General features: G+C 43.7%; 1 protein-coding gene across 1 annotated transcript; it reads left to right on the top strand.

The window, feature by feature from the left end:
• Positions 1–4,136: 4,136 nt before the first annotated feature.
• Positions 4,137–16,703, top strand: NR1H3 (nuclear receptor subfamily 1, group H, member 3). Its single transcript, XM_009578804.1, has 8 exons — positions 4,137–4,396; positions 7,434–7,700; positions 10,631–10,839; positions 11,080–11,259; positions 11,659–11,758; positions 13,306–13,419; positions 14,254–14,348; positions 14,754–16,703. Exons 1-8 carry the CDS (start codon positions 4,279–4,281, stop codon positions 14,898–14,900), a joined length of 1,230 nt encoding a protein of 409 aa, XP_009577099.1. The 5' UTR covers positions 4,137–4,278; the 3' UTR covers positions 14,901–16,703.
• Positions 16,704–17,897: the final 1,194 nt, after the last annotated feature.

The following is a 17,897-nucleotide window of genomic DNA, read 5'->3' as shown; positions in this document are numbered from 1 at the left end:
TGCTGTAGGGTCCTGTGAAATCTCAGTCCAACAGTTTTTTTTTCTTGGCCATTTAGATCTGCAGCCAGCTTTTGATACCCAAGGTAGCATCACCACTGTCAGAGTTGCGCATTTAGATTTCAGCGGAGACCCTTATGCACTGTTGTGAGCCCAGCTTTCAGAGGTAGATTCAGATTGGGTGCTGGCACTTGTATTGCATGTCAGAACACATTTAGAAGCCAAAATGCCAAATTATATCCCTGCTTTAGGTAACTCTGAAAGATAGCCCTTCCTATCAGATGCATTTGTTCACCAACAGCCTGTTAGGCCCATGCACAAAGGCGCAGTCCTGTTGACACACAGCTGTGTGACACGTGAGTGCAGTTGTGTTAACATATGTATATGAATTTAAGGTCTCTTCTGCTGATGCTGAGGTGCTGCAGAGTGCACGCTTGTGATTCATTACAGAACTGAAACACAACCATATATTTTCCCTTGGCAGAAGGCTGTAGGATTTTGAAATTCATAGCACCAGGACTCTGACCAGTAAATCCTGTTTTGAAACATCCCAGAGACTGCGCAAACTTCCTAAAAAGCTACCGTTTTCTCTGAACATCTAGTATTTGGAGGTAAAGGGCTCTGTTGTGCTATTCCTCTGATTATTCCTGCACTCCACAGTACAGCTTCTTCAGAGATGTGCTTGGGCTTGGTCTGGTTCCTGATCGTTAAACTTCTCACAAAAAGCACCAAACAAGGAATACCAGGGAGAGGACAGACCTGTTTAGCAGAAGTGTCACAGTAACTGCGTCTGGCTCTTTTGGTTTGTTTATGTGCTGTGCTGCCCAATGCTATCTCCTTTACTTGTCCTCAATGAATGTGGGACAGAAATTAGGCGTATTCTGTAGCTTTGTGTCTGTTGATGACAGGTCAGATCAAAGACTTCCACAGGAGTGTATAAGTGCTTCAGCTGGGCTTGGAAGAGGACTCAGCTGAGGGAATGGGATGAGATGAGAGAGTTGCTGGAGGAAGTGACAAATGTTTCTGGCGCTTAGCATGAGGTACAATAGCCAGGGCTGCCATCTCTAGTCTCTGTTAACAGTACTTTCTGTTGCAAGAGCGCTGATCTTGAGACTATTGGTATCCGAGTTGTTCCGTTGTCTCAGAAAAGAAAGGGAAGAAATGGAGTAGGGTGAAGCTGGTGGCGACGCATTTCAGAAGTGTTTGATGTCTTATTTGAGACATGGGTGGCAAGGGCTGGCAGAAAATTGTTTCCCTTAGCCTTTCTCTATATGTGCTTCCTCACTGGAGTATGTCTGCTCATTAGGTTCCTCTGTTCTAGACGCTGTGTTAGAGAGAAGTGATTGCTTCATCTTTTGTCACTTGGCCAATCCTAGTTTCTAAAACTGACAGAGTTGAGACAGTGGGAGGCAGCACAGCGGATTATGTCAAGACGACAGTGTTCCCTCTTGCAGTTACGACTTGCATCACCCTTCTACATTTTTAGTTGAAGTGGTGGTGCAATTGGGAAGATGTGAACCTCTGGTAACATGATTATTAGTACAAAACTCAACAAGATTTTTTAGTCATTTGAAAATGATCCTCATGTATTTCTGTGAAAACTAACGCCCTGGCCTAGTCATACAGCCTCTCACTTGTGTGCCTGTGGGGAAAATGCTAGTTTAAGTTTCTTTACCTAGCACAGGGTGCTGCTGTTTCTAGTTAGGTCAGTTTTCCATAGCCTGCAATTGTTACTGCATCTACAAAACTAAAAATTGCTGTGTCTTAGGAGCAGAGAAGACAAGAGGCCCATTCTGTTTTGGGAAGGCTGGAGGCTAGTGCATGAAGTAGGAACGTGTGGGTTGGTTTTACAGCTCGAAGATAGTGGCTGATAGGCCTTCTCGTTGCCGCGTTCTGGGTGTGCACATGGATTTATACTCCCCTCCCTGTTGGTAGCTGCAGACTTCTCAGACGTTGCCAGGAAGTCTGCAGTCTCCTAGAAACTCCCCTTTGGGCTCCAGATGTCCTGCTGACAGCAAGTTTCGCTCTTGCAATGTCAGTCATGATTGTGCAGATGACACAGTTTTGAAATCCTATCAGGCTGTACCCTCCTCTTTTGCTTTCTGGAATACATCGCAGTTGTGGCTGGGATGCAGCAAGACTGGGTCACTGAACTGAAGGCAGTGGGGCCTGAGCACTGTCACTCAGTCCCTCAGCTGGGGAATCAAACTCTTCCTTTGAATAATGACTGTGGTATTGCTGCTGGTGATTCATTCTGCACGATAATTAATGTCTGAGTGAGTCTTTTGCGTGGCTTAAAGGAATGTGGAGATGCACTGAGGCAGTACACTTAGCTGTCTTGTTTTGTGTCCAAACATGTCCAGGGACACCTGATATCAGCATCAGTGAGGAGCTTACATGGGAGTAGGAATACAAGTCGGGTTTGGGTTTATTTCAGTGAAGTTCCTATCTCCATCTGATGCTGTGTCTCTCCACAAGGTTTTCAGTTGCTGCAGGATTTACTGTGGAGACTTTTTTTTAAAAAGTTGATTGTGATAGCCATATTGTTCCTTTGAGGACTGTGAGTCTCTTTGAATTGGTTGCAAATCCCATCAGTTAGCTTGTAGTCTCCCACAATAGGACTTCTTCCTTTCTCTGGCTTTGAGTTTCATATTTTCTGCCACTGCTTTTATCCTAGATAGTCTGTTTCTTCTCCAGCGATTCAGTGGCTACGTGCACCAAAGGGGAGGGAGCTCTGAATTCCTTATACAGTCTGAGGCTGTGTTTACAAAGGTCACGTGAATTAATATGCCCTGTGGTTTTTAACACTTGCATCTATTATCTGCCACGGTGTAATGGCAGATGACAGGAGCTCAGCAGGCTTGACAGTATGACTGCTTTTGTACTTGGTGACTGTTTCAGAGTACTTGATGACTGTTTCGGGTGGTTTGTGGAAGTATTGCAGAAGCATTGCTTTCATCTTTGCCTTTGGCGTTCTAAGAAAAGTTGCACGGTCTGGTCCAAATACCCAGGATGGAAGAAGGGAGTTGGGACTGTGGTCCTCTGCCTTTTCCCAGTCAGCACTGCAGCGTGTGAGGCATGCCCCTGCTTACCTGGTGCTTTTGTATCTGGGCTGCTGCACAGCTTTGTCACCTCCTGTCTTTCAGAGAGTGGCAGGCTTCCAGTCCTGAACTTAATCACTCAAGTCAAACTGGTACAGGCCTTTAACGTAGTTGCTTTTTAAATCAGCTAATCCCTTTAGCTTGCATTGGTAAATCACTGAGTTAAGATCAACTGATCAAATGCATGTTCAATCAGATTAGGGGTGTTTACATTAGCAGTTTCACTAAGCCTATGCAGTCAAACCAGTAAGGCCTTTTTCTGTGCAGGTGGGGCTTTTTACAAAAAGTTATTGGATTTGCTTTCCAGGTTCAGGTTCTGTAGTGGAGTTAGTGCTGTATAATAAAGATGCTTTTTCAGTATGGTTTCCAGAAAAGGGTATCCTCAGAAGATTGGTGGTGAATCTATTTCCTGAGAATGGCGTAATGGTCATTTTCCGTGGGTAATGATGCTGGCTTTCAGTTTCTTGTTGTAGGTGAGCGGAGGATTCGTCATCCTCATCTTTGATACATCACTGATTTTTGGCACAGCCTTTGGCTACTGATATTAATAGGGAAATTCGATGTTTTGTAGTCTCTGCTAAATAATTGTATCCAAATTGTCTTTTACAATTTTCTATGTGCTCTGCAGTATGTGCCACAAAATCCAGGGCAGCTGGCAGCAATGAACTATTTGTTACTGGAAGCTTTAACAAAGGCCACCGGTTGTAAAGTCTGGAATTTCCCTCTTACACACTTGGAGAGGTCAGGGCTGAAGTCTCCTGGTGGTGTTAGCAGTAATGAAGACCTGTCCTGCTTTGATAAATATTTTGGCGATTAAAAAGACAGTTTTGCGCCTGGGTGTGCTAGTCTTGTACCTCTTATCACAGTTTGTTAAAATACTGTGTTTCAAGAGCATAAACATTGATAAAACAAAGTTAATTGTCCCTTTTAATAAATAAGGAAATAAAATCTTGAAGCTTGCTTGTGATGCAGCTTGTAATAGATTTTTGGGAGTTAATAGCCTAAGTAGTTGAACTCTTACCTCTTTTGCATCTGTTTTTTTTTCCACAGGTACTTCCTTTCTGACTTTCAGTAGCAGAGAGAAACTCAAGACCTTGAAGAAAGACGCCTGCGGCCCCTTGCTCGGCAGTAACAATGCTGCAGCGATGAGATTATAGTGAGCCCTTCCTGTGTGGCCTCCATGGGTCCCAGTCAACTTGGCACACAGGATCATGGGAAGAGGGTGGCAAGTGTATTTGAGATGGAGGAGGAAGGGCTTTCGCTCTTCCCTGGCTCAGAGAACCCCCCTGAGCATGCAGGTATGGAAAAATTCTTACTAAATCCATGCAAGTTAAAGGCTATCCATTCTTTCAGCTGCAAGCAGAATTGATACTTGGCAAAATTCTAGGGTGAGTTCTGCTGTGCTTGAGGCACTCAGAAAGCATGCCTAAGAATAGAATCAGTTATTGATAGTTGAAGATGACTGGGTTTTTCCAGGTGATAAATGTGTTGAATATTTTGCTTATTTGACCTTCTAGAAGCTAGGCCCATGGCAGTAAAATAAATTTCTTTTTGTTAGCCTTATCAAAAGCTGCCGAACAATAAAGCTTTACTACAGGTGACAATCCAATAAGGATTATGATGCAAAGAAATAATAGGTTCTTGCAGATTTATATGATGGAAAGACAGTAGAAGTTTCCTCTACACATTTCTTTTTCCAGAATGTATATATCCACAACAATGAAGCATATTGTGCCATGATATTCCATGAAGCTACATGGCATAAAAAAGAAGAGAGGCAGCAGAATCAAACTTAATCTACCACAAAGAACTGAGGTTGAAAGGGTATCAGGAAATAGAACTGAGATTTTGCAGTTATAATTGCTGCTAACACACACAATCCCTCACTTTCAAACTGTAAGAAGACTTAGTATAACATCTCTGGACCAGTAACAGGAAAAAAAGGAAAGCACAAGTGTGGTGTCCAGCATAGTATCAGCAACTGAATGGAAATATGACAAATAAATGTATTTGTTGAACAGTGAGGCAATGGGCAATCCCTGATATAAAAAGAAGAGGTGATCTGAACCTGCAACTGGGACTCATCAGTAGAGTAGAAACAAAGAAAGTAGTTGAAAGGTGAAGAGATATTACCCAATAAAAGTCCTTAAAACACATTTGAGGACGGGAAAAGAAAACAATTGATAATGCCTTACAAAAATGCAAGGAAAAAAGCCAAAAAATGTGGAGAAAAAAGTATTAAATAGGGAATCTACCGATGAAGGAGGACTCTAATGAGGCCTAAAGGTGCAGAGATGGCATTCACACTTCATACATCTCAAATTATTTCTGTGTTATCTTTGATTACAGAAAATGACAACAATAAGCTATATAACTAAAATGGTTAGTGTTCAGAGATGGAAAATAATTTGCATAGATCAAAGAATAAGCCTATCTGTCTCAATAAAACAGCCATAGGAATGGTAATCAGATGTTTATGTAACTTCTTAAAGACAGCTAAGAAATCCACAAGATGGACAGATCCATCTTGTGGAAGTCATTGGATTACTCTGCTGTCCCACAGAAACACGAACATCGTTTGAGGCTTCCACAAAGTTATAATACCAGTTAATATATATGCAATGGCAGACTAAGTAATTTGAAATAACTGTAGGCATTGCATAATTTCCTCTTGGTAATAGATTGTGGAAGAGAAATGTAGTAGAACAAGAGAGGGGAATATCAGAGACTTAACCTTTCTGATGACATTTTCCTGCTGTCCAATCTGCAATGAGAAGTGCAGGCCAAAATGAGTGACCTCCAGACCTCTGTAAAGTCAATGGGATTGAAAATCAACACCAAGATACTTAAGACACTGAAAACCAATATGTAGTGCAGAACACTAATAATAACTTCTGAGACTGACCTAAAACTGTTCACCATTTCAGGAACTCGAGCAGAATAGTAAGTGGAACTGAGCATAAAGATGGAAGTATTAGAACCATACATACAAAAACGAGACATGCCATTGTAAGCCTGATGCTGATCAGGAAATGCAGCACCCTTGTCCTGGAAACCATTCCCTATGAATTAACTCCAGTGCAAAGGCTTTCCAGGCATATCTAAACATAATCTGGAGACTTATCAAAACATGCTGTTTGTAATCTTTATGAACAGCTGCCATAGAAGAATCTATAATATCAGACATACAGAAAAATACTTGCCCTATAAGCTGTGCAGAAGGACATGTCAGGTGTCAACATGGCTAGAATTAAATGGAATGAAAAGAGAGACGGCTAATAGGGAGGGAATACACAAATAACGTCGGCAAGCATTTGGTTGGAATGCTTAAGGTGAGACGTGTTGGAGTAGACCAAAGATGTTTTCAGAATGCACAGCCAGTGACAAGATTAAGATCCATCAGAATGACATAGGAAGAACTGGGAGCTGCTGCACAAGACCATCTGAAATGTGAGGCAGTAGTGAAGGCCCTGTGTTTCAGGTGGAATAACAAGGTTTGGTAAATGAACTGTCAGTATGAGAGTGCTTCAGTTTTAGGAGTGGGAAGCACTCTTCTTGAAGAAGAAATGATGGTTTCAGAGTTCCAAAGGTTCACAGAGCTTGTGCAGTGTGCTGCTTGCCTGCTTATTGCCCCTAAGTCAATGAAGTTGCTGTCTTCTATCTTGACAGTTTCCCCAAGTGTCCCAGTTACCCGGAGCAGGGATTGCCTACTCGGTCTGCTTTTTGTACGGTCACAGTTTCAGCACCGGTTTTCTGTGAATGTTTGACTGCTGAGCCATTTTTCCTTATCTTTGTGCATGAGTATGCTGAACCATTTTTCCTTATCTTTGTGCATGAGTATGGCAGAGAATAGAAGTAAGGGAACTGGAGGTGAATTCTGAAGAAAACTACTTTCTGCAGAGTCTTGGATTTCAGCTCAACTTTTTTGCAGCTTTTTCTCACATTGGTATTTAACTGTCACTCCTGCTGATGGAGAGTGCAGAAGAACATCTGGCCTGAGCGTGTTTTAGCTCTTTCACCTTATTTTGGAGGGGAACAAGTTGAAGCTATATCTGCTTATATAGTTGAGGTGAAACTGTTTGGATTATGTCAATAGTTGGTTTGCTGCAGAAGATATGCTTGCCTAGAAGGGGAGTCCGTGAAATGGGAGACTTGATCTTTTCATCCATGTGTTTGGGAGATAGTGGGTTTGAGTGAGGATATTGGTCATTGTAAGGAATGGGGCAGTCATCTGCAAACACCATGCTTCCCTCATGTGTGTGGGTTTTCTCTTCCTTTTTTTTTTTTTTTTTTTTTTCCCCCTTTCCTTTTCCTTGGTACTGTTCGCTTCGGTAGAAAATCCCCCCCTGAAGCGGAAGAAGGGCCCAGCCCCTAAGATGCTGGGAAATGAAGTGTGCAGCGTGTGTGGGGACAAGGCCTCCGGCTTCCACTACAACGTGCTGAGTTGTGAAGGCTGCAAGGGCTTCTTCCGCCGCAGTGTCATCAAGGGTGCACAGTACGTCTGCAAGAATGGCGGCAAGTGTGAGATGGACATGTACATGCGTCGCAAGTGTCAGGAGTGCCGGCTGCGCAAGTGCCAGGAGGCGGGCATGCGGGAGCAGTGTGAGTGCAGGGAATGGTGCTGGCGGGAGCACCGTGGTGCTGGGACAGGAGGCGTGTCGGGGCGGGCTGGGGGCCGATGGGTGTAAGGATGGGAACAGCGTGAGTGCTTGGGGGTCACACGTGAGCCATGCAGGCTGCGTGCTGGAATGTGTGTGGGAAGTCACTGAGAGCTTAGCAGGGATCACGTGGAGAGGTGAGGCTGTTAGTGGAACAAGACCGGTGCACTGAGAGCCCCAGCTCTGCTGTATTCCTTGAACACGCTATTTTGTAAGAACTCGTGGAATATGACATCAAGGAAAGACTCGCAACTAAGATTTACACGTTCTTCAGTATGCTGTTAACTGTATCAGTAAACTCAGGCTTCCGTCTGTCTTGTGATCAGGACTGCAAGGTCGGTCATCGTGCTCCTTGAACAACAGGCACTTTCCTTTGCCTCGTACTGTGAGCTTGTGACAGAGGTCAAGGGCAGCACCACAGTACTGCAGCTGTGTTTGTGCAGACCTGATCTCGTCACTCCCTTTAGGGAACTCTGCTATTGTTCTCACACGAGCCATAAGGCTGCTGTTTCTGAATATTCAACGATGTTCCTGCTCGCATATCAGGAACAGCCCTCCGCTGCCAAGGCCTCCGGGTTTCATCCCTTTGCTGGCCAAGACTGACCGAATGGATGCTCGGTTAACATTAAATCTGTGTGAAGTCTCCTTTTCTGACATCCAGCACCCAGAACAGTGAGGAACAGAGGGTATTTCGGAAACATCTTCTAAAAATACTTCTGCAAAAAGTAAGTCCCACTGAGCTGCACCAAGGAAACATGCTGTTCAGTTTTTTCAACATGAAACACATCGCACCTAATGTATGTAATCGGTAACTTTGTCACACTGGTTTGTATCAGCATTATGTATGCAGTCTTTGCCCCATTTCCCCCTGCTCCTGAGAGCTACAAAACAGATGTATTTGAAAAGCCATGTAGCAAGGCTACCTGTCCACCTTGCTACTCTTCTGTTGCAGGTGGATACTAGAGAGCCTCAATGTGTTTCTGTGTTTACTCATTGTCTTATGTTGAAGACAGCTTGGGAAAATTAGGCCAAAAGGAATCTTTGGGTTGTTATTATCAAGTGTTTGGCAATTCTTGTCGACACTGTAATCCCCACTGCAAATTTGCCTTGTTAATCTTGACAGAAACTGAGGGCTTTCTCCTCCAGCTGTTTCACTTGGAAGGTCATTTCAGAAGTTCCTTCTACTAGTTGTTGGAAACATTCTTCTAATTCCCAGCCTGAAGTTATTCATGTCCAGTTTATTGTTCTTAAGCCAGTGTGAACCATGAGGTTAAATAGTTCCTTCATGGCAAACTGAGTAACTTAGATTACTTTGAATTTAGCATGGTGTAGAAGCTTGCACATAGGCAGTTTTCAAGGTTTAGTAATGACTGGTAACTTGTACTCAGCTATAAATTCTTTGTGCATCTGAGTCCCAAGATGAGGGACTGTAATCGCTTGGATCAATTGCTTCCTTCTTAAACTAACACTGTGACTAGCATTTTCTAATCTTACAGATCCCCCTTAATTTGGTAATTGTATTGAATGTCTTTGCTGTTAGAATTGTAATTTTTGTGCACGTGTGTACCTGTGTGCACATCCTCCCTGTTGGAAGTCAGGGATAAAGGTTACTCTCAGCTTGAATGTGCTATGTTCTTTGTCTTCCCCTCCAATCCTGTGGACTGTCCATTTCAGAATGCTCTCTCACAATAGTTCTCCATTTCTTGTCTTCATGTTTAACATGATTCTTTTGAGAAGTGCAAGTATATACTTGTTCAGTTTTGGGGCCTGCCTTCCTGTATAGCGGACATGTTTCCTTGTTATCTGTGCATAAAAAATGGCCAAAGAATCTTTCAGCACTTTTAAAATCTTGTTTGCAAAGTCAAGCTTTACTATTTTTATCTTTGTTCCTGAAGATACGGTTTCTTTTCCAATCGGTCCTTTTTCTGCTTTTTGTTCGTTCATCACTAACTCACAAGATGATTCTCTTGAAGATAATCCTTGAATCCAGGTGTCTCTGGTAGTTTCCTTTTTTTTGGATGCAGCTTGCAGATAGGTTTTGCAGCTTTGACTTAAACAACAAATCTCCTCTACATTTGAATCAGTGAATTCTTCAGTTAACTTAGTTACAGGCTGTTAACAGATTTTTGTATTTAAATTAGCTAATAAGCAGTTGGTCCAATAAGATTTTTTTCACAACGCATGCCTCTGAGTTGTTTTATTCCTTACATCTAAATGGCATATCCTTTGACTACACGACTGAAGACGACTTCTAGCCCTGCTCCTGAAGGACTTGCAGTCCTCAGTACGTTTTATGCAAAGCTATTATTTCATTATTTGTCTTGCGGTATGTTACTACTCTACAGTCTGCTGTAGGTGGGCTGTGTAGAGAATTGTCCTTTCACTCTCGAACTCCATCCAGTACTGACTCTGACCTCTCAGAAGAAAGATGAAATGACACAAGCTGTTAATTTAGCAATATCGGAAAAAGACACAACAGCAAGATAATATAAAATACAATGGACACACTATGGTATGTGAAGAGAGCTCCTGTTGGAATGTGTTACAATGACATTTTGGGGAATTGCTCAATGGGGAAGGTCGCTGTTGCCTTTCTGAGATCTGCCGGGCATCATGAAGGGAGCTTCTGTCCTTTGTGAACACTTTGTGACAGTATGATTAAAAGCAAGGCAAGGGAACAACTTAAAGTGGGGAAAAAAGGGAGAAACAAATGATAAGTATCACTGTCTGCTGTCTGTATTGTGTACACGCCGATATGCCAGATGCAGGCAGCTGTGATCTCTGCCTCTCCATGCACAGCACGTTACCCTGTGTTTAGTGTGGTTTCCAGTGTGCTCCTATGTCATGACTGATCTCTGGCTATTCCTGCTTTAGATGTTCTGTCTGAAGAACAGATCCGATTGAAGAAACTGAAAAAGCAGGAAGACGATCAGGCTCGGACAGTCGTCGTGCGTCCGAACCCTCCGAATCCGCCAAGCCCTTCCCACAAACTGACGCCTGAACAGTTGAGCATGATAAAAAAGCTTGTGGCCGCTCAGCAGCAGTGCAACCAGCGCTCATTCACAGACAGGCTCAAAGTGACGGTAAAAACTCTACCAGTGTACCCAAAATAAGAAAAAGTGGAGTTTTAGGAGTTGGGGTTGTGGGTAAATTATTTGGAAGATACTTTAGGCATTGCATCTGTGGGCTAAAATTCTGTAAGAAATAGCAAAGGATGATGTTCCAATGTGTCTTATTTTCTTTCTCTGTTCACTTCATCCTCTCATCTTTCTGCCCTGGCTCCATCTTTCACGTACATATGCTGTCTCTTCCCATTCCCACAGCCGTGGCCCCAAGTTCCTGACCCTAACAACCGTGAAGCAAGGCAGCAGCGTTTTGCTCATTTTACAGAACTTGCAATTATCTCTGTGCAAGAGATTGTGGACTTTGCCAAGCAACTACCTGGCTTCCTGGAGCTCACCAGGGAAGATCAGATCGCTTTATTGAAGACATCTACCATAGAGGTGAGAGTTTGGCTCCACCACAATACATAGTAGCAGAGATGAAAGAATTTGGAGTACCCACCTGGAGAACTGGTTCCATCCCTTTTTTTGGGATGACAGGCTGAAGGACCTCAGCTATGGGACCATTACTGCCAAGCCAGGCTATACTGGCAAAGGGCCATGGAGGAGAATGAGGCAAGAGCTTTGGTAGTGGTAAGCAGGTATTTCCCCCTTCCCAGAAGCTGCAAAGGATGCAGCAGAATTTACCTTGGCACTTTTAAGCACCCTGAGAGAAACTGCTTGGAGGGTTTTTGTTTGGTTTTTTGTTTTTTTTTTTCAGAGATGCTCTAACACTCAACAAATTATCGATGTAACATTCTTTCCTGTTCTCAAATCAAGTATATCTATTTGCGGTTTCAGGTGATGTTGTTAGAGACATCTCGGCGCTACAATCCAGAGATTGAGAGCATCACCTTTCTTAAGGACCTGAGCTATAATCGGGATGACTTCGCCAAAGCAGGTGGTGCATTAGACAGGTGTTTCTTCCTTCCCTGTGTCTTGTGTTCTTTCATCTTTTCCTTTTTAGTGTGGGCTGCTAAAAATAGTATGTGGGGCCTTAAAGCTGAAGTCAGGTGAGAGATTTAGAATAGGACCAGACCAATAGTCCCACAAACCTTTTCTTGCTTTTGACATGTGATACTAGCTCAGTTCATGTCTTTTTTTTTTAGGTGTGAACTTATTTTGGAAAATTTGGACTCTTAGAGCATGAAAATGTTGCTGTAAGAGTGCAGCTAGGGCTAGCAGCTGGTGTGAACTTCCTTGCTAGTACAGGTCTGACGTGGACATGTGGTCTTAGAGCAGTATCAGATCACAACAAATCAAACCCCAGTCTTCTCTCCTTTGCAAGTATATCACTTGCTAATCTAGATGCATGCTTTGAGTGATGACGTTAGTGTGATTATGTTTCAGTTGATAAGTCGTCTATACTGTGCACTGAAGATCCCTGCAGAGTGCTTTAGACATGTCATCAGCTCAGTATACGATGGTCTGTGGTGATGTGATTTCTGAAGTCTGTTTTTCCAGGAGCAATGAGTATCTGTAATGTCAGATGGAGTAACAGGAAGTGTGTATCTTCAGCATTTCTGAAAACAAGACTTTGGCTGTCCTTCATATGATGATTTCCCCCCTCCCCTCCCCCTTGGGTACATATTTAACCACTTACGCTTGAGATAGCTTTTATATACAACTTTTCTTCCTGGTAGCCTTTTCTTCAGATTATTGGGAAGGCAAAAAGCAGGCAGCCAGAAAGATTCCCTCTGTCTTGTTCATCCTTCTCTGATGCAGTTGTACTGCAGGAAACTTGGATGCTGTTTTGGGGGAAAGGCCTAAAGTTTTCAGCATGATTGTATAGCACATAGCACAAAGAGACTTGATTTGACAGTGGCCTCTCTATGTTATGACAATAAATATCAATGCATTTATCAAAGGAGGTGATTGGAAGCCTAAGTCAGGCTCTGCCTGAGCTCTCCCAGCTTTTTGAGCTGAAGGAAATGGCATGGTTCAGACTTCTTGGAAATATATATTTTCAGCTCAGACGGACTTCAGATGAATCTGGAGCATGGCATTAAAGCTTTCTTTGAAAGCAAAAGAGCTGCTGGGTTTGAAGGAGGTGATGGTGTGAGAGTGGAAAGTGTAGATGTTGTACTTGCGAGCTTCTGACTTTTTGTCAGACTTATCTGATAGTTGATGTCGTGTTCCTTTAGCTTTTGCCCAGTAATGTGCTGTGGGGCATTTAAGGCACTAAGAAAACCCAGAAATAGCATCATTTTACAGCTAGAGCCCAACTCCTCAGCCACTGCTGTTGGCGCTCACCACTAGCGGTGGGATTTAAAGGGAGGCTTCAGCCACGCTTGGAACATAATGTAAGGGTTTTTCCCTGCCTGCCTGTCCTCCCCACTCCCTGGTGTGTACTGCAGTGGGTTTCTGGCAGCTTATTCTGTGAGAGGGAAGGGGAGAGAGAGGAGACAATTGTTGTTGCCTCACCTTGTTCTCTTCTGTTTGTTGCAGGTCTGCAGTTTGAGTTCATTAACCCCATCTTTGAGTTTTCAAAGGGAATGAATGAGCTACAGCTCAACGATGCTGAATATGCACTTTTAATCGCCATCAACATTTTCTCTGCAGGTAAAAAGCCAAGGAGATCTGAAGAGCTGCAGCACTGAGAGGGCAAAGAAAGAGTTAAGGAAGGTCACAAGCTGAAGAGGAGTAATAAAGGGCGTATAGGGTCTAGTGATTAAGGGAGCGTGTTACTACTTCTGCTTAGGGTATTCATTATATTCCGAATTTTCTAGTGCTGCCTCCAGGGTAAATGAGATTCCCCACTGCTGGAAAAGTGTATAGCAAAATCAGCCAATATTTATCTTCCTGATTTAGAAATTGCTATTTTACTCTCCCCTTAATGTACCTGGCACTGCTCTGGTGTGATGCAGGTCACACGGCATGAGTGACATCTTGTGGTCAAGGAAAGGTACTCCGGATGTGAGGCCAGTGTCGCTCTGGGCGAGGACAGGGCTTGGCAAAGAAGCCACCTTTACTTCTGTTTTCTGTCTTGTGACCTGAAAGATGAATTTTTTTTTTTTCCTTTGTTCCTGTCTTCTAACTGCCTCAGCTGCTGGAGAGACTTTCCCGTTCCCTCCTGAATGGGCAGCTTCTCATCTTCACTGGGACAGAAACGTGAGACCAAACACACTTACGTAGTGCTGTTCGGTCTCTCTAACCTTCCACCTCTATAGGAGTCAGATCGGACTCCCCATGTGCAGTAGACATGACTGAGAAAGAACAGTTACAGAAGACTGACATAGCTGCTGCAGTCATGGTTGACTCTCCCAGCTGAGCTGGGTGAATGACAGATGAGGTTTTGGGGAGAGACCGTAGTGAGGGACTGGGGTTAGGCAGGGATGTCCAGTCCAGTGAAGCTGCCTGTGGCAATCTGCTTACTTCTAACCTGCTTTTTGGCAGACCGACCGAATGTGCAGGACCAGTCCCTGGTGGAGAGGCTGCAGCACACCTACGTGGAAGCCCTTCATTCTTACATTTGCATCAACAGACCAAATGTAAGTGCCTGACCAGAACATCCCCAGTGATGATGCAAACTGATTTTGTGTTAATGCAGGCACAGTTCCTGCAGTACTGTCTGTAACAGGTCTCTTGCTGCCTGTACTGTCATGCTCTTCCCTTCTGTGGCTGTTTGGTAGCAGCTCTAAATGCGGGATTTGTGAGCTGTCACAGCCTGCTGTCCTGTATCGTGTTCCATAGTTTAGCCAGCATGGAAAGTCTGGAGTTTTGGGACATGGTGTAGTAGTTATGTTCCTCCACACTGCCACCTCCTGGAGAATGCCGGGTTTAGAGGAAGCCAGGATTGTGGTTACAGGGCATCATCCGGTGTGGTCATTTTTTTTGTTTTAAACAAAGTTTTAGTGTGAATTTACTAACGGCTGTCTATTTGTCTGACTCTGCAGGACCGCCTGATGTTTCCACGGATGTTAATGAAGCTGGTCAGTCTTCGGACACTAAGTAGTGTCCACTCCGAACAGGTGTTTGCCCTTCGGCTGCAGGACAAGAAACTCCCTCCCCTGCTCTCAGAAATCTGGGATGTGCATGAGTGACCGCATGCTCCCAGGGCACTGACGTGCCGACGTAACGCCATCTCCCAGCCTTTGCTAACGAGAAGCCAGCCTCCCCTCTCCAAAGCACTGAACTCTGGGCTAGGCAGTGCAGGAGGTGATGAGCCTGGGGTTTCAATGTTGTCATGAGACTATGCAGGAGGCAGCTGGGGTAGATCAGATGGGGGGGGTTGGTTTCGATGTAGTGCCCATACCCCAAAGGAATAACGTGAAACATCTGAAAACGGTAGAAATGAAGACCTTCCCCCCACACACACGTACACCTCTTTCTTCAGTCTTTCTCTTCTCTAAGCATGTCCTGAGGGCTTGCCCATTGATCCTCTCCTCTCTTGTTGATTATGAAAATGAATTTGCAGGAACTTGCCAAACCCTCTCTATTGAGAGTAACCCAGCTCAAAAGGCTTCTGCAGGGTCCCCAGTGTATCTGGATCTGAGGAGCTCAGGGAAGTCAATGTGGATGTTCTAGGGGTTTCACTGGGTTTCCTATAAATAAAATCTCTTGTATGTGCTGCCCTTTACAACGATTCCAAGAGAAGTAGCTGTTATTTCTTTATTATGAGACTTCATCTCTAGAGCTGCCCTTTCATTCTGGCCCTCCTTTGGAAAAAGGATTCCTCTAATGTGTAGTGCCCTTTGTCTAACAGGGAGGCCCTCTGGGTAGGGAACATTTGTACATCAGAAAAAGATGTCAGGCATAAAGTAGTGGATTTTTTTAATGTAGTACATCACAGTTTATCTCATGGTGTTCTCAGCCAGTTCACTTTACCTTTGATTTTCTAACAGCTGGAAAACTTTAGTTCAAAACAAATCAGGGCATAGATTTTATCTTCAGGGGTGGAATAAAAGAAAGATAGGTGTGAAGGACTGGTACCTAGGCAAGGTAGGTGTGGTGGAAGGATCTTAAAAACTTCCAAGAATTTGGAGCATGTGGTATGTGTTCCAAGGTGGGTGTGAAGATGTATCGGCCAAGGAGAGAGGACACGCTGCATTTAGTGAAATATGTGGGCATTGCGTAAGCTATGGGCTGCACAACTCTCAGATCATGGGCTGCAGGATTATTGGGTGTAACCAGATCCACTTGCGTCTTCTTCCTTTTGCCAAAGTCTTTCCAAGGTACTTGCTCAAGGTTTTAGTGATGGTCATGGGATATGGAGGTCCCTCCTGTATGAGGAGTGCCAACTGCTTGAGAAGGACACTTGGGTCTTGTATCCTTTCTTCACTTTGGGCACTGCGAGGTCCACACTGGATTTATGCCCCAAGTTCTTAAGTATCCACATCCATAAGTATTCTAGGATTTACAGCAATATTTTGTCTGACAGAAGAGAAATACACTGTTGTAAAACATGTTCCTTATTTTCCAAAAAGCAACATCTTATCGCTGATCTCAGAGATGTAACCTTAAGTATCCTGGTAGCTTGGTCTCATGAGTCTTCTCTGTTATAGGGGTCTATGTTTGCTTGCCCGGTGAGCATCCCAAGAGCCTAGGTTCACATGGCTCGTTTTTTTTGTTTGTTTGTTTTTTGGTTTGTTTTTTTTTTTTTTGGCTGTGTATCTGAGCGCTATGCCCGTGGTGAGGGTATCGTGTCCATTTTGCACTTGAGGTTGGTCCCCTGCCACTGGCCTTCACTCTGCACCTTTGTAAAGCACTTGTAACAATCTGTAAAATAATCTGTTGTTTTTTATAACTCATTGCAATTGCAAAAATTCTTGTTTAAATCTGTATTTTTAACTAATCTGTTTGAGAAATGTTAATGTTTATATAAAAGAATAAAGCCTAATACAGGATTTTGACATTCTCTGATGTGCTGTCATTAGACTGGAGGAGGGTGGAATAAGTTCTTGACGTAACAAGCTCGAAGCTGATACGAAAATGAGTATATGGGTTGGGGAGAAGCAAGAAGTGGTGAAAAAGAAATAGCAGTGCAACCCCAGGCAGTTTCTTTGGGCCTCTACTGTGAGATTTTTAGCTTGCTGTGCACCTTGCTGTGTGCCAGAGCTGGCAAATAGGTGAAGTGGATTAAGCACATGTCATGAAGGCCATGAATTATTCATACATACCTCACCTTGATTTGTACAGCTACATTCAGAATTTAAGCCTTTTATTCCATGTGCTCTACTCCATTTTCTGCATATCGTGGCTCACCAAAATTGACATAGGAGTCCAGCGTGTCCCTGGCTGTCGAGTGGATTTCAGCGGGATCCTAGCTGAATACATCAGAAATGATCAGCATAAGGAGAAGCAACAGGAATAGCTGTCCATATGCATTACCTCGAAGGGAATGGTAGAACAGGGGAAGCAGAGCGCTGTCCAGCATTAGCTGCTTCCTAAGCACTTGAAGATCCCCTGCCACAGTGGGAAAGGAAAGCAATTGTCAATTCAGCAAGGCTCCACGCCACAGGCTGTTCTGCTGAAGGCTCTGCATTACTTTAGAGTATAAAATTTAAATTGGAAACTACTAAACCAGAGGAAGAGAGAATAGGAATAGGCTTATAGAAGACTGCAGCAGGGTATGAGGTGGGGAGTAATGGGCAGAGCTCGAGAGCTTAAGCCAGCCCTGGGTGGGTTAGCGGGCAGCTGGGCCCTACTCCAAGGATTTGCTAAACAATGAGGCTGTCAACAGTTGGAAGAGGCAGTGGCAATGAAGCTGCAGCTTCATTTTTAGCTTAATTTTCTTCATTTTGAGCTGCATCTCCTTTTCATTACTTTGAAGAGAAAAGCTGCATATAAATTTGAGGTATTTTCAAGGTACAACCCATAATGTTGCTGTTGATGGCAGTGGTGAAAATGGTGATTTTCCTTGGCTCTTGCTTCTCCATCCCTTTTCATTAACATGTAATCAAATATAAGCTCCTTGTTTACATATCCATGTTCTCATTTTTTTTAAAGTGCAAATCAGTACAGAATTAGTTTTTCGTTTTATAGCAGCTTCCCAGGTTAGCCCAGGGAGGCTCCAGTAAGCAGGCGTGGGGAAGGACCTT

This window comes from Fulmarus glacialis, unplaced genomic scaffold (assembly GCF_000690835.1).
Source record: "Fulmarus glacialis isolate BGI_N327 unplaced genomic scaffold, ASM69083v1 scaffold14055, whole genome shotgun sequence".
In the NCBI taxonomy this organism is placed as follows: Eukaryota; Metazoa; Chordata; class Aves; order Procellariiformes; family Procellariidae; genus Fulmarus; species Fulmarus glacialis.
The sequence above is the reverse complement of the archived record's forward strand: the minus strand, read 5'-3'. Positions and strand labels throughout refer to the sequence as shown.

Excerpts from the sequence above, each read along its gene's own strand:
- NR1H3 (XM_009578804.1), top strand. The coding sequence starts at position 4,279 with ATGGGTCCCAGTCAACTTGGCACACAGGATCATGGGAAGAGGGTGGCA. Across the intron at positions 10,840-11,079 it reads CAGACAGGCTCAAAGTGACG|CCGTGGCCCCAAGTTCCTGA; the intron begins GTAAAAACTCTA and ends CCATTCCCACAG. Across the intron at positions 11,260-11,658 it reads TGAAGACATCTACCATAGAG|GTGATGTTGTTAGAGACATC; the intron begins GTGAGAGTTTGG and ends TTGCGGTTTCAG.